The following is a 23,174-nucleotide window of genomic DNA, read 5'->3' as shown; positions in this document are numbered from 1 at the left end:
GAAGGAAGAGATAAATATAAAGGGAGAGAGGGAGAAAGAGAGGGAGAGGGAGGGGAAGAGGGGAAGGAAGGAAAAGAGAGAGAGAGAAAAAAAATGGAAGGAAGAGAGAAGGAAAGAAAGGAAGGGAGAGAGAAAGAAAGAGAGAGAGAGAGAGAAGATAGGAAGGAAGAGAGAGAGCGAGTGAGAGAGAGCAAGAAAGAAAGAGTGAGAGAGGAGAGAGGAAGGAAGAGAGTGAGAGAGAGTGAGAGTGTTTTTTTCTCAAGGTGACACACCACCCGAATTATTCTCGGTTTTTTGGCGAATTTTGACACACCAAGCTCAAAAGGTTGCCCATCACTGTCCTAAACGCTAAAGCCCACTGCAACAATATTGCCAAAAAGGCTTCTAGAATTGTTAACCTGATCCTATGCAGCTTCTGCTCCGGCAATCTCACACTACTCACCAGAGCCTACAAAACTTTTGCCAGACCCATACTTGAATACAGTTCATCTGTCTGGAACCCATACCACATCTCTGACATCAACACCCTTGAAAATGTCCAGAGATACTTCACCAGAAGAGCCATTCACTCCTCCACTCAAAACAGAATGCCCTACGAAAGCAGACTATCAATCCTAGGTCTAGAAAGCTTAGAACTATGACGCCTAAAACACAATCTAAGTATTGCCCACAAGATCATATGCTGCAACGTCCTGCATGTCAAGGACTACTTCAGCTTCAACCGCAACAACACAAGAGCACGCAACAAATTCAAACTTAATATTAATCGCTCCAAGCTTGACTGTAAAAAATATGCTCTTTTTTCCAGGCAATACTGTTTTTGGCATTCAGCTCTCGTGCCAGATGATGAACCATTTTAACAAATAAGGAGGGATCCAGGTTCCTAAGAGGTCAGTAAAGGGCGTATATAAGTGCACTAGTGTGCCTTTCGTCCCCTGTCCAATTGTCTCTCTTTATCTCATATATCATATATCTTTTCTTCCTTTCATATATATCTTCCCCTCTATTTTTATATCTTTTCTTTATATATAATACTTCATGTCTATTCTCTTCAATATGTATTGTGTATTGGACAAAATAAATAAATATAAATAAATAAAAAATAAGTTGCCAAGTTTGGAGATCCCTGCTCTTGTGTATCGGTTGTAATATTAAAACTTCTGTGCTTGAATTTAATGAAAGATCCTGTTCTTTGCACCTGACAATAGCATTATCTTCAGTACGTACTTGGTTGGCTGAGAGACCAAAGCATCCTTATGCAGCCCATAACAGTGGTAGGCGTTAAACGTTCCAGGTTCCATAGATACTCCTTCCACAGCTGCGAACTCTTTTTCAACCAAGCCGAACATATCCATCATTTTAAATCCTAGAAACCAAAAGAGAGGAGTTTCTACTTCTTAATTGGAATGGGAAGTTAAATATAAATTATGTAATGAACGGTTTAGCAACTCAGGCCCTGCAAATTCTTACCATCTGACAATAATTGTACAACTAACCAAAAAACCCGTCCTTATGCTTTCAATTTCTATTATACAGGAAGTAGAAGAAACTAATTCAAGAAAGACAGTACAGGTATACCTAGATTTAAAACCATTTGGTTTGTAACTATTCAAAGTTACAACAGCACTTTAAAAAGTCACTTATGGTTGTTTTTCATGCTTACAATCATTGCAGTATACCCATAGTGACATGACCAAAATTCAAAGATTTGGCAATTGACATGTATTTATGATGATTAACAAATCCCAAGGTTCACATTAATTTTGCTTAAATGCTTCTTTTTTCTTTCAGTACTGCCTCCAAATATAATTTTCTCTCCCCATTTATGGTGCAGAGTAGGCACCATGTAGAATGTAATGTTATTAAGTTATTGTTACAAAAGGAAAACAAAGAAAAAGATATACCAGGATAAGATCTTTGCTAAAACTTGATGTATATTATGTAAATACAATCCATGTAATAGAAAATAAGAACTGTTAGAATTGTATTACAGGCACATGACAAATTGTCCAACTTTTATTTTAATGTTTGTGTGTGTTGTTGTTTGTATTTTGTGTGCTACAAATAAAGTTTATTTTTAATTTAAAAAGCTATTGTTAAATATTTACATTTGGTAGAGCCACTCCAGTAGACTCTGTATGGCTTGCAAAATCCAAAAGCAGTAAAACAGTTAAAAGCATACAGCACATTCTGAGGCAAAACAACTAACACAATAACAAAAAACACTCCAAGATCTCATAAATAACCGAGAATATTACAATATTCCCTCTCCACAGCTATCACCTTTAAGTTGTAACTATTGCAAGGAAATACACTATTTGAATATTACATCATTCACTCACTGCTTATCACATGAAAAATGTACTTATTTAATAACTACATACCTGCTAAACTGTTGCCCTCTTTATACACCAATGGACAAGCTGTGCAAAGGAAGAAAACAAATTATCTCTGAAAAGAAATGGCCATAATGCCAAGTGTATTATATTTTAATAACAACTGTATCAAGAGCAAGAAATTAAAACACGCCAAAGCTTTAGAATGTGGCCTGTAAACAACATTTTTTTAAAAAGTGTCAAAATGCGATCAAATATTCCTTTAGCCAAGTTTCTTGCACCGTGGTATTTCCTATAAACTTTGATAGATTGTGGGGCTATTGATTCTTCAGCTTACTGCAATAAACACTGCGATGTTGCCTTTGTTGTGATCAATGGAATTTCTCCATCTATTTTGAAAAACCAGGGCACAAAGTCATCACTGCTCTTTGGGTGCGGTTTGAGGGGAAGCAGATGTTTGTTTATTTATTTATTAGATTTGTATGCCGCCCCTCTCCGGAGATGTTTGAAAACTAGCCGACATGTCTGTCTTTTGTGTAGCTGAGACAGGCAAACAATCTGTTGTTGACAATGTGACAGGCATTGTTACTCTCTTTAGCATTCAATAGCTCGTGATGACACTTCTATGTGAATTTTAGCCATTAGATGTAATCCTCTTCTTATGGCTGTAATGGAGTCCAGAATTCCCAGGGAGAGTGAAAAATAGCCCAAAGGGCCTGCTGAAAGTTTGGAGACTTCAGTGAGGCCTGTGCACACGCATGGGGAGGCAACACAGGGGGGATTGTGCACATGTGTGTATGGAGGGGAAGAGTAGGGGTTGTGCACATGCGTGGAGAGAGGGCACTACATTATAGGTGTGGGCACATGCATGCACATTATCATGCCCATCCACACCCTTTTGGCACCCGAGCTGAAAAAGGTTCGCCATCACTGATCTATACTATATCGGGTGCTTTATTACTGCAATGGTACAAACACTGACCACTGAAGTAAAAACAAGGGTAGGGAAAGCTCGAACAGCATTCTTCAGAATGGAAAAGGTCTTCTGCAGTCACGACATAAGCCTAAGACTGAAAATCGGGCTTGTCTGATGTTATATCTTTTCTCTCCGGCTCTACGAAGTAGAGAGTTGGTCTCCTTGACAGAAATCGCTTGAATAAAATAGAAGCATTTGAAATGTGGATTTACAGATGCCTGTTTCCTATAAGCTGGGTTGACAAAATCACAAACGAGGAGGTGATAAGCCAAGAAAAATCATCCAAACCAAAAAAAAGTGAAAGTTAGAATATTTTGGACATGTGATGTGAAATCCAGAAAAATACGGCATCCTTCACCTAATCCTGCAAGGAAAGATTGAAGGTAACTGAGGTCCAGGCAGAAGAAGAACATCATGGATTCAAAAGCTAAAGGACTGATTTGGACAAAACTCAACAGAACTTTTTCGTAAAGCTATTGATAGGATCGCCAACATGATCACCAACATCCAATGAGATGGATATGGCACAAGAAGAAGAAGATGGTAGGAACAGAAGGATGAATGTCATCTATTAAATACTATACAGACATGATGGAAACAAAGATGGGTTGATATAATATTGAAGCCAAAATACTACAGCTAATATTACATACATAGATACCTATACTAAAATGAATCAGGATGCTTTCTTTACATTGCTTTTTTCTAAAATTGCTCAGCTTTTAAAAATATTTATTCCTTTTTTACTTACAAATTGACCATCTTCATTGTCAAACAGACATATTCCAGCCAATTCTGTCCTCCTAAGTGTTTTTAAAGACATTCTCCATGGGTTTCATTTACCATAGATCCGTGGTTCTCAACCTGGGGGTCGAACGACCGTTTCACTTAAATAATGGGAAAAGACAAATTTCCCATGGTGTTAAGAACTAAAGCTTCTATTCTGGTGCCTTGGAACAGATTTTTACAATCTGACCAATTAGGCGTTTACATCGGGGGTGTCGCTCTGACCTTCCTGCCAATCAGCTTAAAGCTCTGTTGGGAGAATTGGGGCTAGACTTATGGTGGGGGGGGGGGTCACCACAACATGAGGAACTGTATTAAGGGGTTGCGGCATTAGAAAGGTTGAGAACCAGTGCCATAGATGGAAGTACAGTGATACTTCGTCTTACAAACCCCTCGTCATACAAACTTTTCAAGATACAACCCGGGGTTTAAGATTTTTTTGCCTCTTCTTCAAAACTATTTTCACCTTACAAACCCAAGCCGCCGCCACTGGGATGCCCTGCCTCCGGACTTCTGTTGCCAGTGAAGCGCCCGTTTTTGTGCTGCTGGGAGTCCCCTGAGGCTCCCTCCATGGGAAACACCACTCCGGACTTCTGTGTTTTTGCGATGCTGCAGGGGAATCCCAGCAGTGCAAAAATGGGTGCTTCGCTGGCAACGGAAGTCCGGAGGTGGGGTTTCCCAGCGAGGGGAGCCACAGCAAAATCGCAGCATCACAAAAACACGGAAGTCCGGAGGTGAGGTTTCGAGGACTTCTGTGTTTTTGCAATGCTGCAATTTCACTGAGGCTCCCCTCGCTGGGAAACCCTACCTCTGGACTTCCGTTACCAGCGAAGCACCTGTTTTTGCACTGCTGGGATTCCCCTGCTGGGATTCCCCTGCAGCATCACAAAAACACAGAAGTCTGGAGGTGGGGTTTCCCATGGAGGGGAGCCTCAGTGGAATCCCAGCAGTGCAAAAACGGGTCCTTCGGCTGGCAAAAGGGGTGAGTTTTGGGCTTGCACGCATTAATCGCTTTTCCATTGATTCCTATGGGAAACATTGTTTCGTCTTACAAACTTTTCACCTTAGAAACCTCGTCCCGGAACCAACTAAGTTCGTAAGATGAGGTATCACTGTATTCTATTCAAATTGACTAAGTAGTTTTTAAATGATGGCACCATCATTTGTATACATTACATGTTCTTAATTGACTTAATCATAGTAGTACATTTGAAATTGTTATCAGCTATTTTGAGCACCATCCAAATTGTCTATAAATGGAACATACACTCCTGTAATGCTACCATCAAGTTCACGCTTATCTGGGAGAAAACATTAAATTTAATGGGACTGAAGTCTAAATACACATGAAGATAAATGAGATGTTGTACACCATCATTCTGAAGATCACGTAAGCAAAATGCTTTTAAAAAAAACAAGGGCAATAGGCAGAAAGAAAGAAGCCACCACTAACTTGCAGAGGCTGTTTCACAGACAAAAGTGATCAGTTCATCTTCAATCTTCTTGAAGGCATCAAAGTCATCCACAAAGAACACATGTCTGTCGCTCGGTTTGCTGCCGATGTTAACCAGTTCTGCGTAATCAGCATCTGCTATTCCAATGGCAAATATACTGAATCCTGGGGAAGGAAAAAAAGGAAGGAAGGAAATATTTCTGGGCTCCGTTAATTGGTAAACATATAAATAAAAGTTGAATATATTTTTATTAATCTAGTTAAGGCTTCCTCAGTTCTCCCCCCAGGGTAATGGATGGACAAATGGAATTGTCCTTCTTGGGAGGCAATACCCACAGCCACTCCGTCTTATCAGGGTTGAGTTTGAGTTTGTTGACACCCATCCAGGCCCCAACAGCCTCCAGGCACCGGCACATCACTTCCAGTCAACATTTCTGCAACACTCCACAACCTGCACCAGCTGCCGATCAGTTTCCGGTTACAATTCAAAGTGTTGGTAATGACCTTTAAAGCCTTACATGGCATTGGGCCAGAATACATCTGGAACTGCTTTTCTACCGCACGAATCCCAGCGGCCGATAAGGTCCCACAGAGTTGGCTTTCTCCGGGTCCCGTCGACCAAACAATATCATTTGGCATGCCCCAGGGGAAGAGCCTTCTCTGTGGTGGCTCCGGCCCTCTGGAATCAACTCCCCCCAGAGATTAGAATGGCCCCCACCCTCCTTGTCTTTTGCAAATTACTCAAAACCCACCTTTGTCACCAGGCATGGGGGAGTTAGGATATTCCTTCCCCTAGGCCATTACAAGTTATGTATGGTATGTTTGTGTGTATGTTTGGTTTTTATAATAAGGGTTTTTAGTTGTTTTATTAAATTGGATTGTTACATGTTGTTTTTTATCATTGTTGTTAACCGCCCTGAGTCTGTGGAGAGGGGCGGCATACAAATCCAATAAATAATAATAAATAATAATAATCTCATCCAATTGTGTTAAACTAGATAATTCCTCTAAGACAAAGGTATCCAATCTTGGCAACTTTAAGACTTGTGGACTTCAACTCCCAGAATTCCCCAGTCAGGCTGGAAATTCTCAGAGTTGAAGCCCACCAGTTTGAAAGCTGCCAACACTGAACACCCCTGATCTAAGAAAATGGTGGATATTTATTGTCCAATACATACAGAGGGAACATTGGAGAAGATTGCTCTAGCTACTTCTTGGGCCAAACTTAGTTTTCTCCAAGTGCCAGAACAGGTCATAAATAACCTTCTTGCTCTTATCAACACCATCTGTTTATTCAGAAAATGATTGGTTTTGGCATCCCATTCCCTTTGGCTGGCCAAGTTTATTTTAGGAACAGAAACAACCCATGTCTAAGTCAAATGGATAAAGACGCATATTTCCTTTATTTCTCTCAATAACACATGATCTAACAATAATATTTGCTCTGCCAGCATACCACTATTGTAAGCTAGAGTATTTTACAAGTTAAAGTACAGAAGCTACACCCCCCCAACTAAACTTGGGTTCATCAGGTTGAAGAAGGTGGTTGTAAACTCTAATTTGGAAGCTAATTCTGTGGAGGGTTTGTTTCTGATAAACAAGCCATATACTGTATGTGTTTGTGGCATTTAAGTGTCCAATTAGCTAACAAAAATGGAAAGAATTGGGGATCGTATATGCTACACCATTATTTATTCAATCATGATTTAAATTGAATAAACTATAACTGGCTAAATTCACAAAATATGTTTAACAGGGTCATCTATTTATTTACCATGGAAGGCCAGGCACATTTGTATCAAATTGATGGCGTTGTAAAGGTTTCCTAAGAAAAGAAATCCTTACCATCAAGTTGCATCTCTCTAGAAACTTGATTCACATCATCTTGAGATCGTCCATCTGTGATTACTACTAAAACTTTTGGGATCCCCTTCCTGGTCCCAGACTCCAAAGTGAATAAGATCTGTTGTGCGTGTTTAATTGCTCTGCCTGGGAAGGAAGGAAGGAAGGAAGGAAGGAAGGAAGGAAGGAAGGAAGGAAGGAAGGAAGGAAGGAAAAATTATCATGTAATGTTAAACCACTATTGGATGTCTAAGAAAAAATTTAATGAACTCAACTTTGTAAATTCTATCTCTTCTCCTATAACTCTTCCGGCAATTCAACCCACCTGTTTTGGTGTTTCCCCCTTTGTAGGCTATGTGCTGAATGGCATCTAGTAGGGTTTCTTTGCTTCTATAAGCATTCAATTTAAATTCTGTCCTTGTATCATCACTGAACTGGGCAATTGCCACCTGAATAAGAAACATACCGCAATGTACACAATTTAAGAGAATTTAATTTTACTTTTTTAAAATCCCAGCCTATGAGTCAGATATGGGAAGGAGCATGAAACAAGAAAATCATTTCAGAAAAAGATGGCTGGTTATCAAACTAAAGAAATAGTAAATTTTTTCTCCTTTTCTCAAAATATTAAGTCATGCAAAGAAGATAATTTAGTGGAGATTTAGAACCGACAAAAGGGTACTTTTTCAACTAAAAAAGTTGAAGTACTCAACAAAAGAGTACTTTTTCTCCAAACTTGGCAACTTTAACATTCATGAACTTTAACTCCCAGAATTCTCATGGCTAGCTGAGGAATTCTGGGAGTTGAAGTTCATAAGTATTAATTGTCAAGTTTGGAACTCCTGATCTAGATCATGATTAAGCTAGACCAAAAAAAAACACAGTTTAAAAACTATGGCCAAAGAGTTTTTGTGTTGGAATAAAAATGTAAAAAATAAACATTTTTTTCAGATTAACTTTCAATGCATTCAGTGTGACTATTTTTTTGATAGAATTGAAAACATTTCACCCTAACTTTAAAATGTTCATATTCTCAATTAATCTTCTATCTTGCTCACCTGAGTTCCATCAGGACCAATCTTGTCAAGAGCACCAACAGTGCTATATAGAAAGCCAATTATTTTGTTGAAATTTGCATCTCCAATACTCCAAGATCCATCCACCAAAAATACCAGGTCAGCCTTTGCAGCTTTGCAAACTGCAAAAATACACAAAGTACTTTGAAATAAAAAAAGAAACTCTGATTCACTATGGCAGAAGCATGTTCATATACATAAATAAGTTTCCTTTATTTTGACAAATGTTTATTCTTTGCTTTTGTATATTTCTCCACAAATTTCCCAGTTTTAGTAGAGTTCTATCAAGGTATACAAATTAATTTACATGCTTTAATTTCATGCCTTATTTGCAATTTTTGATTTAGTTTTCCTAATCAAATACAGTTACTTCCATCTTTAATAGTTGCTCAGTAGTGAGATGGGTAACATACAATAAATAAAAAAAATAATAATGTACAGATCCATAGTTATCTTTTCATCATACAGTCTAACATTGCAAATCATTCCGCTTCTCAGCCAGCAACATAGCAATGTTTCCATAGAAAAGTAATGCATATTCATGTTCAAACAAACACTAAAATATTCAAGTATCACACAAACATCCATTCTATATTTATGCATAAAGACTTTGAATAACCAAGGGAGCAATGCCAAATAATTTGTTGAACATTTTATTGATTCTCAAAGATGCTTCATTGCCCTGATACAACATTCTAAATGATTCATCATCAGGCTTCTAGCGCCAGACTTGCTAAGAATTTTTCATAATTTACTCCAACTCACTTCATCAAAATCAACAAGCATGAAATATAACTTCTTCCTTATATTCATATGCTTCTTAATAACCTGCTAACAGCAAAAAAAATTGGCCTGAAACTACCAATTAATTCTATGTTTAGAGCCTTTTGTCACTCGCGTATCCCTCACTAGTTTTCTCACTCTTTCATCACGAATTACCAAAAGAATTGTGCTTTTTGATCATTCCTTTTTCACATTTACTCTTAAATGTTCCTGTATTTAAACTACATATTTAAAACAAAGACTATCTTAAAGCAAATACCAAAACAGATACTGTACCATTGTAATTCATTCTTGGGCCCCAAATGTACTTCCTTACTTTGTTCCCGCTCATATTTTTACGTCAAGAAGAGGTTGGCTTGCAAGCCAACATAAAGTTGTCCGCATTCCAGCTAGAAGTACACATAGCACACTAACATACAGGTAGTCTTCAGCTTACAACTAGTGATGGGCGAACCCAATGGTATTCGGGTTCGGCAAGTTAGAACAAACTTTATGTAAAATTTGGCCAAACCCGAACCAAACCTGAACTTGAACCCGAACGGGGAAACGCTCCCATGAAGAGATTCCGGGGGGTGGAGCTTTGATGTCACTGACAGGTTGCTAAGGACGCCAAGGTGATCACTTCCTGGATTCCATGGAATCCAGGAAGTGATCACCTTGGCGTCCTTAGCAACCTGCCGGTGACATCAAAGCTCCACCCCCGGAATCTCTTCGTGGGAGGGACTCCCCAGCTCCTTCAAAGGGCAGTCCTTTCACATAAAAAGAAACATTGTTATTTTTACGAAAAAGGACGCCGCAGCAGCGCTGCAAGCAAAGGGTGGTCCTTTCACGTAAAAATAAACGTATATTTTTATGTGAAAGGACCACCTTTTGCTTGCAGCGCCGCTGTGGCGTCCTTTTTTATAAAAATAATAATTTTTATTTTTACGTGAAGACCTCCCTTAGAAGGAGCTGGGGAATCCCTCCCACGAAGAGATTCCATGGGCGGAGCTTTGACATCACCGGCAGGTTGCTAAGGACACCAAGGTGATCACTTCCTGGATTCCATGGAATCCAGGAAGTGATCACCTTGGCATCCTTAGCAACCTGCCGGTGACGTCAAAGCTCCGAACGCCGAACACGACCCCGAACTTTGCCCGAAGCTTGAGAAAATTTTGGGTTCGTGTTCGGCATACAAAACACCGCAAAATTCGGTACGGACCCAAATTGTGCAGGTTCGGTTCACCCATCACTACTTACAACCATACATTTAGTGACCATTTGAAGTTATGACAGGCTGAAAAATGTTCTCGCATGTTAGTTATCCCCAAAGTCACATGATTTTCAATTTGGGTGTTTGGAAACCAGCGTGCATTTATAAATTTTGCAGCATCCTGGGGTTAGCTGCTGACATTTCCAGCTGGCTTCTGACAAAGTCACTGAGGGAAAGCCATATTTGTTAAATGACCAGGGTGATTTGTTTAACAGCAAAAATAGTTGTAAAAGTGGGCACAATTCATTAACCCGCATTGTTTAGCAATCAAGTTCCGGTTCCAATTATGGTCGAAATTCAAGGACTACCATACTATAGTTAAATAATCGTTTTTTAAAAAAAAAAATATCTTAGTAATTTAATTTAATTTAATTTAATTTAATTAATTTGACTTCTATGCCACCCAATCTCAATGGGATTCAGGGCAGCTTACAGCAGTAAATAATACAATATAACAAAAGGGAAATATTAGTTATTAAAGAACAGTAAAACCATAATAAACCCAATGAACTATCCAATCAAACACATGCATATAGAATCAGTTCCAATTTGGCTGTCATAAGATGCTACATTCATGGGCCCCAGCCCTGACGGCAAACGTTATCTTTATTCTCTTTAAAGAAAGATTACCTTCCTTTGCTGGAGGAATTGTAGGCTGTGGTGTGGTAGTTGAAGGAGTTGGTGGTGGCTCAGTTGGGTATGGCACTGAAAATGGACCAAAAATAAAGTTAGAAAGAATTATATAGCGATGGAAGTTGATATATTATATACCATATTATACTCCCCTGTATATATATTAAATACGGGGGAGTATAAGATGCACTTTTCCCCCAAAAAAGAGGTTTGGAAATGTCAGTGCGTCTTATACACTGAATACAGCCATTTGTGGTCTCCAGAAGCACCACCCCTCACATCCCATTGTGAAAAATGGGCCCTTTTTTTTGCAAAAATGGGGTGCGCAGAGGATTTGGGAAGGCTGCAGAGTGCTCCTGGGAGTTGGGGGAAGGCAAAAACACTCCCGTATTTGCCAAAGATGGGTGAAAAACAGGCCATTTTTCACAAAAATGGGGGCGTTCTTCCCCCAGTCCCCAGGCTGTAGGCCACCCAAACCCTCCATGTACCCCAGTTTTGAAAAAAAAAAACCCAGGTGAAAATGGGCCTTTTTTTTTTGCAAAAACAGTGGTGTGTTTGCCTTCCCCGGCCTCCAGGAGCATTCTGTAGGCTTCCCAAACCCTCTGTGTGACCCATTTTTTTGCAAAAACAGGTGAAAAATTGGACAATTTTCTGAAAAACAGGGTACGCAGTGGCTTTTGGATGTTGGTAGAGTGCTCCTGGAAGCTGGAGGAAGCAAAATGAGCCTCATTTTTGCGAAAAATGGACCTATTTTTGTAAAAAAAATGGAGCATGAAGAGGGTTTGGCAGCCAGGGAGGACAAAAACCTTTTTTCCTTGCTTACCTCTTTGCGTCTTATACACTGGAGCATCTTATAGTCTGAAAAATATGGTATGCCTTACTGAGATGTTTGAAGAGAAAGAATAAAGTAAAAAAATATTGTCCTAAGCACAACTATCAAGATCCCACTTATAGAGAACAGAAATTCTTTCTCAAGTTCAAAATCTGGACATCCACAGGTACTGGAGCTAAAATTTCATCTATTGACCAATGAGAGGCAAAAAAATAAGTTCATACTAATGATACCAGGCCTTTCCACACCATCTGCTAATCACAATTGTTTCCTTTAATGTTTGAACAAGAATCTAAAGTTTGACTCCTCATACTAATATCAATTTCACTTCATGACGTTCTAAATTTCTAAAGTCTCTGATGCTATGTATATCAAAAGAAACTATATGGGGAAAAAACAGAAAATTAGATAGGAAGATGGAATCTCTGTTTACTTCTGACAACTAATACATGAACAATAGCTGGAGTTAACATTATATAAGACTCAATCCACTTACGTGTTGCCGCTATTATACTGACAGCAGGCCCTTCTAATTCCTGGATTTGTGAGTAAACGCTGATATTATATTTTGTGTCAGGAAAGAGTTGATAGAAACAATGCCTAGATGCCCCCCAACCTAATGGTACTTCTTCTACTGCCCCATCTGAAAGTAGAGAGGAAATATTAAATGAGCAGGACTTTAGAAACATAGAAGACTGACGGCAGAAAAAGACCTCATGATCCATCTAGTCTGCCCTTATACTATTTCCTGTATTTTATCTTAGGATGGATATATGTTTATCCCAGGCATGTTTAAATTCAGTTACTGTGGATTTACCAACTTCAGATTGTGCCCCCTTGTTCTTGTGTTCTCTTTCCAGTTAAAAACACTTCCCTCTTGAACCTTATTTAACCCTTTAACATATTTAAATGTTTCAATCATGTCCCCCCCCCCCATTCTCCAGGAGTGGGGAGGATCTTGTAAAATCCCCATTCCTTCCCCACTCCTGGGGGGGAAGGATCTTACAAAATCCCCATTCCCTCCCCCACTCCTGGGGGGAAGGATATTGCAAAATCTCCATTCTCCAGGAGTGGGGAGGATATTGCAAAATCCCCATTGCTTCCCTACTCCTGGGGAAAGGAAATTGCAAAATCTCCATTCCCTCCCCACTCTGGAGCCAGCCAGAGGTAGTATTTGCCGGTTCTCTGAACTACTCAAATTTTCCACTACCGGTTCTCCAGAACCTGCTATATTTCACCATTAGCATGGTCTAACTAAAGACAGAGTCCATGTATTTGCCTCCATATGCTTTATGCATTTATTCAGCTGAATAAAGGCAGGCCCCTCATAGCAACAAGGAATGCTGAACACACGTCAACACTCATATTTATATGTTTGCTGTATTATCCACTCCTCCACCCAGAAAGACTGGCACATCCCACCCAAACAAGCTGGGACACTCTACATAGATAAAGAAGTACAGAAATATCCATCCACCTCCCTCGGGGGTTCTCCAAAGATATTACCGGAACCGCCTGCTACCGCACGAATCCCAGCGACCGATAAGGTCCCACAGAGTTGGCCTTCTCTGGGTCCCGTCGACTAAACAATGTCGTCTGGTGGGCCCCAGGGGAAGAGCCTTCTCTGTGGTGGCCCAGGCCCTCTGGAATCAACTTCCCCTGAAGATTAGAACTGCTCCCACCCTCCTTGTCTTCCGTAAACTACTTAAGACCCACCTATACCGCCAGGCATGGGGGATTTGAGACACTTTCCCCCAGGCTTATTATAATTTAGGTTTGGTATATATGTGCTGTTTGCTTTTTAATTATGATAGGGTTTTTAGTTTTGTTTTGTTTTAATATTAGATTTGTGCCAGTATAATATTGTTTTTTATCGTTGTTGTGAGCCGCCCCGAGTCTTCGGAGAGGGGCGGCATACAAATCTAATAAATTATTATTATTATTATTATATTATTAGTACTCAGGAATGTTTCTGAGGAACATTCCTGAGGAAACTTTCATGACCTTGAAGACTAAAGAGGCAATGGGGACATCAGCACATATGCTCCCTCAAGATTGTAAATAAAAACATTAGATTCCTGGTCAATAGGCACACCTTAATAGTTGAGCAACATATGTATATATTGGCTTACCAGTAACAGATTCTATTACAATTCTGTAAGAAGTCACATGTCTGTGGGGCTGCCATTGGGCACATAAGCTCGTCATTCGGGTCTGATAAGCTCCTAGGTTTGTCACACCCAAATATACTGCAAAGAAATATACAAAAATAATATTATTCATGCTTTTTTTAATCAATTCCATCAGACAGGAAAAAGGCATATTTTTGTTATGATTTGGACCTCAGAGGAACCGTAGTTCTTGCTTAGTGAAATTCCTTTTATAAGCAAGAGGTGAAAACTTTTAATGTTATGCCAAAATCCACCTTGCAAGTTTCTGAAACATTTCCACCTCTGGAGTGAAAGCAGGTTTTGTTCTTCTTTCGCATTGCATTGATGATGCATTGAGCATAGTCGATAGTTGCAGATAGTGGTAGAGTTTCATATTATAGATCTTTCCATCATTCCAAAGACTCCCTTGCTGTCCTCACCTCCTGTTTTAAAAGAATCTGCAGGAGAAATGTCTTCATCTCTAAATTGTGAGAAACCTAGAATGTTGTGGACTGCTAGACAGGGTTGTAGAGAAGAACCCCACACAACCACCCTCTTGATCAGAATCAAAATAAAGCTGGAAGGGACCTTGGAGGTCTTCTAGTCCAGCCCCCTGCTCAAGCAGGAAATCCTATACTATTTCAGATAAACGACTGTCTAACCTCTTCTTAAAAACCTCCATGATTTCTGGTGGGAAGTTGTTCCATTGGTTAATATTTTTGGTCACCTGGTCACTCTTTTTTGGTCACTCTTTATTTTTGGTCACTCTTGGTCACCGGGTCACTCAAACATCAGACTCAAGCTATGAGAATTTCATAAATGTTTTATTTTCCTGTGAAATATGTGAGAAGAACACATTCTGTTTCCGGACACAATTCAAAGTGTTGGTTATCACCTATAAATCCCTATATGGCATAGGACCAGATTATCTCCAAGGCCGCCTTCTGCTGCACGAATCCCAGGAACCGGTGAGGCCCCACAGAGTTGGTCTCCTTAGGTTCTTATTGACCAAACAATGTCGGCTGGCGGGACCTAGGAGAAGAGCCTTCTCTGTGGGGGCCCCGGCCTTTTGGAATGAGCTCCCCCCGGAGATTCGCACTGCCCTCACCCTCCTTGTTAAAAACTCATCTTTGTTGCCAGGCCTGAGGTTACTAGATCTTCCCTCTGACCAACGAATGTTTTTTGTATGATTTGTTGAATGAATGTTAACGGAAGTTTTTAAAATTAGAATTTTTAAGGATTGTTTTTATGTATATTAATTGGATTGATTTACTACTGTCTCTTTGTATATGCTGTGAGCCGCCCATAGTCCTCGGAGAGGGGCGACATACAAATCCAATTAAACTTAAACTTAAACTTAAACTTAAACTTAAACTTAAACTTAAACAAATGCTAAAGTAATCCATGAAATATGATCCGTGGAAAAAGGGATTCCAAAAAACCCCAAGGTTCTTACATGTTTTGGCAACACCTGTTAAGGCTTCACTAAATCCAACTGTGTAAGAAGCAAATACTTTAACATTATACTCTGTTCCACTAAGCAAATTCAAGATAAGGATAGTGTTGACGTCATCACCCACAAAGGTTTCAAGTGCTGGTCCAGAAACTGAAAGAAACAAGAGAGACGGACTTGATGAACATGGTTTCTCACCAACCCCATAACACTGCATTTCGGTAAAAGGGAAGTTCCATTAGAGTATAAGACATATCTTTTTCCCCATTAAAAGAGGCTGAAAATTTGGATGTGTCTTATACTCTGTAGCTTCTTCCCCCCCTCAAAAAAAACTTTTTTCCCCAGCCCTAACAAGGATTTTTTCATTGCTGCTCTGAAGAAGTTTTTTTTCCAGCCCTAAGTCTTTGCAGGCTTATTTGTATTGCTGCTCCCTCAGAAGATTTTTTTTCCACCACTAACCATGGAATAAAATTAAGTGCTGAAGCTGACCAGATGCTAGCCAGATGAATACTGGTAGATCATTGCCCCCCCTATTTTCCTCCACCCAAACTAAGATGTGTCTTATACTATGGTGCGTCTTATACTCTGAAAAATATGGTACTTTCTGATCCACAAAAGTGAACCTTAATTTGAAAGCAACAATACCTAGCAAGAGGCCAACAATGACACAATATTTGATATATAAATATGATATACATTATGTTTTTATGTGCTTGCTTGTTTAATATTTATTGTACTGTTATCCTACCTTTATTGCTTTATAAATAACTCAAGGCAATGAACTTACAATCCACCTTCCTCCTCCTATTTTCCCACCCTATGAGGGTGTAATGACAGGACCAAGATCACCCAGCTGGCTTCCATGTCCAAAGCAGGACTAGAACTCACAATCTCATGGTGATCAGCCCAAAGTTATCCAGCTGGCTTTATGCCCTAAAACAGAACTAGAACTCACAGTCTCCTGCCCAAAGTCACTCAGAAATTTTCATGCTTAAGACAATACTAGAACTCACGGCCTCCTGGTTTCTCTTAACCATTACAACAAACTATCTCTTTCATGTTTATTCACAAAAATTGTTTATTTTACACACTCAAATCTCTGAACTCAGGAAAAAAGAGAAAAATTTCTTTCAGATTTCTGTGTTTAGGAAAGCTGTAAAAAACTGACTCTTCTCTCAAGCTTTTGCTGAGGGTGAGGGAAACTCTTTGTTTAATCATGCTTGTGAGTTTTGTTTTATTTATTTATTATTTAAAAAATTATAAATAATATTAAAAAAACAAATTGACATGTAGAAAAACAAAAGCAATACATAGAAAAAACACAAAAAAAGAGATTATAGATACAACATCTTACAATTCTACATGTTTAAACCAAAAACAGAAAAACATCACATTTCTATCATAACTTCAGTTCGTACATCAATACTCATTGTTAACCTTTCATTTAATATGTTGGACTGTTGTGGGTTGCCAGAATCATTGAACATTAGGCGGTATACAAATTTAATAAATTATTGTTTTCCCTTTCAATTGTTTTCCACATCCTCAAATATACAGCAGCTTTTTCCCCCATTACAAGAAGAAAATGTATCTTATATCTTATCTGTGTAGAGAATAATAACTTAGGAAGGAACATTATTGACACAAAGTATAACTTAGCTACACAATGTTTAAATGAAGCAGACAGGCAAGTATTTCAAGCACTCACTATTCACAGGTTTATATACAATCCTATATCCCATTGTGGGGGATCGAGGTGCATCCCAGCTAATCCTTAATCGGTTGTACCATTCATCAGAGACTTTTAGATTTCGTGGAGGAGAAAGAGGCACTAAGTGGGTTAAAAAAAGCACATTATAAGTTATAATTTTTCTCAAAACATCTCAGAGAAACAACTAAATTAAACACAAGCAGTTGTTTATATTTGAGCCTTTTACAACTTTGCACTCACAAGTTTTTCCTGGGGCGGACAAACTGACTCCTTCCCCATCAGAATAGATTGGGGTGACCATAATTTTGTATTCAGTGTCTGAGACCAAAGGCTGAAGAAGCAAATTGTTTCGATTCGCAGGGACAGTAACCTGGATGGAAGAAACATTTAAAACAAATATTACAACTGCATGGTCATAACTGTTGGTTATGACCTATAAAGCCCTTCATGGCACCAGACCAAATTATCTCAGGGACCGCCTTCGTTTGGCGGGAACCAGGGGAAGAGCTTTCTCTGTGGCGGCCCCGGCCCTTTGGAACCAACTCCCCCCAGAGATTAGAATTGCCCCCACCCTCATTGCCTTTCATAAGCTTCTTAAAACTGAGATATTCTTTCCCCCTAGGCCTTACTATTTACGCACAGTATGTTTGTAGGTATGTTTGGTTTTATAATAAGGGGTTTTTTAGTTGTTAGTATTGGATTGTTACATGCTGTTTTTTATCACTGTTGTTAGCCGCCCCGAGTCTGCGGAGAGGGGCGGCATACAAATCCAATAAATAAAATAAATAAATAAAATAAAATAAATAAAGTATGTTGTCTTTTAGGCTTGATTGTAATGAAAAACAAAAAATATGCAGAGAACGCATACATATTTTGTTATATGTGAGTTGTTTAGAACTTGGTATGCCATAACTTCCGAAGTTTATTTACTTATTAGACTTATGTGCCACCCGTCATATATAGGTAATGAGATAGTTAAGATTTTCTCTAGAAGAATTTATCTAGGTAAAGATTTAGAACAGGGGTGTCAAACTCAAGGCCCATGGCTTGCGGGGTGCTTAGTTCTGGCCTGCAGGGCCACCTTGGGAATAATGAAGGACCGAACCTGTGGTGCCTCTGCCAGAAAAAATAGAGCTTGGGAGGGTTGCAGGAGGCCATTGCAGACAAAAACTGGTAGAAAAAGTTGGGTCTGGTCATGTGGTGTCTCAACTTATGACTGCAATGACTTAGGACCAGGATTTTGGTCCCAATTGTGGTTGTAAGTCCAGGACTACCTTTAAAAACCAAATTGATTCTCCACTGCACATATAGCAATGGAACTTAGAATTAGCACTTAGACTTATATCATTATCATTATCATTATCATTATCATTATCATTATCATTATCATTATCATTATCATTATCATTATCATTATCATTATCATTATCATTATCATTATCATTAGCGGAAGTGATGTGCCAGTGCCTGGAGGCTGTTGGGGCTTGGATGGGTGTCAACAGACTCAAGCTCAACCCGGATAAGATGGAGTGGCTGTGGGTTTTGCCTCCCAAGGACAATCCCATCTGTCCGTCCATTACCCTGGGGGGGGAATTATTGACCCCCTCAGAGAGGGTCCGCAACTTGGGCGTCCTCCTCGATCCACAGCTCAAATTAGAACAACATCTCTCAGCTGTGGCGAGGGGGGCGTTTGCCCAGGTTCGCCTGGTGCACCAGTTGCGGCCCTATCTGGACCGGGACTCACTGCTCACAGTCACTCATGCCCTCATCACCTCGAGGTTCGACTACTGTAATGCTCTCTACATGGGGCTACCTTTGAAAAGTGTTCGGAAACTTCAGATCATGCAGAATGCAGCTGCGAGAGCAGTCATGGGCTTACCCAGGTATGCCCATGTTTCACCATCACTCCACAGTCTGCACTGGCTGCCGATCAGTTTCCGGTCACAATTCAAAGTGTTGGTTATGACCTTTAAAGCCCTTCATGGCATCGGACCAGAATATCTCCGAGACCGCCTTCTGCCGCACGAATCCCAGCAACCGATTAGGTCCCACAGAGTGGGCCTCCTCCGGGTCCCGTCAACTAAACAATGTCGGTTGTGAGCCTTCTCTGTGGTGGCACCGACTCTCTGGAACCAACTCCCCCCGGAGATCAGAACTGCCCCTACTCTTCCTGCCTTCCGTAAACTCCTCAAAACCCACCTTTGCCGTCAGGCATGGGGAAACTAAACATCTCCCCTTGGGCACGTTGAATTTATACATGGTATGCTTGTGTGTGTGTATGTTAGTATATGGGGTTTTTTAAATTTTTGAAATATTTTAATTAATTGGATTATGTATTGGATTGTTTTTTCACTTGTTGTGAGCCGCCCCGAGTCTTCGGAGAGGGGCGGCATACAAATCCAAATAATAAATAAATAAATAAATAAATAAATAAATAAATAAATAAATAAATAAATAAATAAATAAATAAATAAATAAATAAATAAATAAATAAATAAATAAATAAATAAATAAATAAATAAATAAATAAATAAATAAATTATCAGTATCAGTATCAGTATCAGTATCAGTATCAGTATCAGTATCATTATTTGAGTGGCTCACAACAAAATACAATATCACAAATCCAATATATTAAAAAACACATTAAAACCCATTATTAAAACCATACAACACAGACAGACCATACACAATTCTACCATAGACTTAGCATAGCCTAGAGGCAACTCAGTTACCCCATGCCTGGCAACATAGGTGGGTTTTGAGTTATATACCACTTATATACCATTTCACAGTGCTTTACAGCCCTCTCTAAGCAGTTTACAGAGTCAACATATTGCCCCCAACATTCTGGGTCTGAAGGATGAAAGTCAACCTTGAGCCGGTGAGGATTAAACTACTGGCAGTGAGCCGAGTTAGCCTTCAATACTGCATTCTTAGTATAAAAAACTATAAAAATCATTTATATGAAATCATTCCCACTCGCAGCATACACAAATTGCTCTTGTACAAAGAAACTCATAAACAAGCACCCGCAATATGTTCCCCTTCCTTTAACCAACCGAAACACAAAATGGAAGAAGAAATAGAAAGGATGTAGAAAGGAAAGTAGAAATAGCTATGCAGGAGAAGAAAAGAGAAAGTCGGAAAGTTGGATGATAAGAAGGAAAGCAAAAAAAAACCCAAGGAAGGGAAGAAAAACTACAGAAATCCTATTACAAAATGGGTGAAAATTCACAGGAAAAGTAGCAAAGAAATGTCTGACTTTCAAAGACTTTCATGATTTTGAGCAGATATGTCAACATGTATTTAGCATACCGGTCCCAATTCATTTATTTCCATTAGTTATTATTATTATTATTATTATTATTATTATTTATTGGATTTGTATGCCGCCCCTCTCCGCAGACTCGGGGCGGCTAACAACAATGATAAAAAAAAACATGTAACAATTCAATTTAATACAACAATTAAAAACCCTTATTATAAAAACCAAACATACACACAAACATACCATACATAACTTGTAATGGCCTAGGGGAAGGAATATCCTAACTCCCCCATGCCTGGCGACAAAGACGAGTCTTGAGTAATTTGCGAAAGACAAGGAGGGTGGGGCTGTTCTAATCTCCAGGGGGAGATGATTCCAGAGGGCCGGGGACGCCACAGAGAAGGCTCTTCCCCTGGGCCCCGCCAAATGGCATTGTTTGGTCGACGGGACCCGGAGAAGGCCAACTCTGTGGGACCTTATTGGCCACTGGGATTCGTGCTGTAGAAGGTGGTTCCGGATGTATTCTGGCCCAATGCCATGTAGGGCTTTAAAGGTCATTACTTATTTTCTGAGCAGTGAATGTAACACATCCCTCCCAGTGAAGGGCTGCTCATCACCTCGAGGTTTGATTACTGCAACGCTCTCTACATGGGGCTACCTTTGAAAAGTGTTCGGAAACTTCAGATCATGCAGAATGCAGCCGTGAGAGCCATTGTGGGGCTTCCCAGATTAGCCCACGCGTCTGCAACACTCTGTGGCCTGCATTGGCTGCCGATCAATTTCCAGTCACAATTCAAAGGGTTGGTTATGACCTTTAAAGCCCTACATGGCATTGGACCAGAGTACCTCTGGAACCACCTGCTACCGCATGAATCCCAGCGACCGATAAGGTCCCACAGAGTTGGCCTTCTCCAGGTCCCGTCGACTAAACAATGTCGTCTGGCGGGCCCCAGGGGAAGAGCCTTCTCTGTGGTGGCCCCAGCCCTCTGGACTCAACATCCCCAGGAGATTAGAACTGCCCCCACCCTCCTTGTCTTTTGTAAACTACTCAAGACCCACCTATACCACCAGGCATGGGGGATTTGAGACATCTTTCCCCCAGGCTCCTTATAATTTATGTTTGGTATGTATGTGTTGTTTGGTTTTAATATGACAGTGTTTTAGGTATTTCTTTTATTATTAGATTTGTGCTACTATAATATTGTTTTTATCATTGTTGTGAGCCGCCCCGAGTCTTCGGAGAGCGGCAGCATACAAATCTAATAAATTATTATTATTATTATTATTATTATTATTATTATTATTATTATTATTATTATTTTCCTTGAGCGCCAAAAGAGTGTGGGCACAAGCTATTGCCCACCCATAATTCAATACCTCCAGAGGTAGGGCAACAGCTCATGTGCCAGCAGATATGGCTCCGCGTGCCACCTGTGGCACCTGTGCCATAGGTTCGCCATCACTGTCCTAGGCCAAAATCTAAATATTTGGATCAGCCACCAAAAAAATTCAACTTTTCTTGTTGGCATCAAATAATAGAGGTGGAGCTGAGAAAAAGGCCTCTCTCCTAGATTGTAAAACCAGGCAGGTTGTGATGAAACAATGCTTCTTTCAAGTAGTTGTAAGAGGGCTTCACATGGGTAACCTTTTTGAATTGTGTCCAGAAAATAAGTGAAGGATCAGTGAAGCTGCTGTATGACAGAAACGGCAGGCTGAGAAGTTTGAATCAACAGCTTGGCCAGAATCCAAATCATTTTATGGCCCGTAGTATCTGTAAATCTTTGAGCCCTTGTTCCTCATTGTAATTTCCGTCCAGCTTTCTCATGCCCAGCTGCCTGAAATGCTTTCATCTATTTATTTCATGTCTCCATCAGAGAGATTCTCAAGGTGGATAGCAACCATTTGCAAAGTATTAAATCAACAGATGAAAGCAGTCTGGACTCTTCGTTCATAATGATTTCTCCTCTAAGCCACTAACATTTTTTTCTATCCTCCCTATCCCTATTTCAAAACAAATTCCTCTGTTTTTCAGATGAGGTTTGGGTTTAACCCATTAATCCTCACCCCTAAACAACCCAGAATTAGTAGGCATAATGTTATGCAATCTCATTTATTTGGTCACAATGGGATTGCAAACTGGGAATTCTGGGAGTTGAAGTCCACTCATTTTCAAGTGGACTGCAAGTGCAAGATTTTTCATTTGGAGAACCATGAAGCAAATTCTCCCACGCCTATGACCGTTGCAGCATCTCCACACCCATGTGATCAGACTTGAGCACTTGGCAACTAGCATGTATTTACAATGGTTGCGGCATCTCAAGGTCATGTGCTTCTCATTTGTGACCTTCCAGAGTAGCTTCCTATAAGCAAAGTCAAAGGGTGAAGTCAGATTCAGTTAATGACTGCTAAATTCACTTAACGACTGCAGTAATTTGTTCAACATGGCAAAAAAAGGTTGTAAAACCAGGTGTGGTCCACTTAACAACCTTCTAACTTAGCAATGAAAACTCTGGTCCCAATTAGAGTCATAAATTGAGGAGTAACTTATAGTATTTCTATTGGTTTTAAATTGTAAGCTCAGGGTCCTATTTAGACTTATGAAATTGCAAAATGCATTGGA

At 39.7% G+C, this 23,174-nt stretch overlaps 1 protein-coding gene across 2 annotated transcripts in view; it reads right to left on the bottom strand.

Annotated features, from left to right (window-relative positions):
- Nucleotides 1-23,174, bottom strand: part of COL14A1 (collagen type XIV alpha 1 chain) — a 166,383-nt gene that overhangs the window by 76,967 nt on the left and 66,242 nt on the right. For both annotated transcript variants that reach the window (XM_070748242.1, XM_070748243.1), the window contains 12 exons: nt 17,524-17,653; nt 17,281-17,403; nt 15,576-15,725; nt 14,102-14,218; nt 12,466-12,612; nt 11,135-11,209; nt 8,452-8,591; nt 7,719-7,842; nt 7,397-7,540; nt 5,552-5,716; nt 2,385-2,423; nt 1,228-1,366 (listed from right to left, as the gene is read on the bottom strand). In XM_070748242.1, the coding sequence (XP_070604343.1) occupies nt 1,228-1,366; nt 2,385-2,423; nt 5,552-5,716; nt 7,397-7,540; nt 7,719-7,842; nt 8,452-8,591; nt 11,135-11,209; nt 12,466-12,612; nt 14,102-14,218; nt 15,576-15,725; nt 17,281-17,403; nt 17,524-17,653 (1,493 nt within the window). The remainder of the gene's footprint in view (nt 1-1,227; nt 1,367-2,384; nt 2,424-5,551; nt 5,717-7,396; nt 7,541-7,718; nt 7,843-8,451; nt 8,592-11,134; nt 11,210-12,465; nt 12,613-14,101; nt 14,219-15,575; nt 15,726-17,280; nt 17,404-17,523; nt 17,654-23,174) is intronic.

This window comes from Erythrolamprus reginae, chromosome 3 (genome assembly GCF_031021105.1).
Source record: "Erythrolamprus reginae isolate rEryReg1 chromosome 3, rEryReg1.hap1, whole genome shotgun sequence".
NCBI lineage: Eukaryota > Metazoa > Chordata > Lepidosauria > Squamata > Dipsadidae > Erythrolamprus > Erythrolamprus reginae.
The sequence above is the reverse complement of the archived record's forward strand: the minus strand, read 5'-3'. Positions and strand labels throughout refer to the sequence as shown.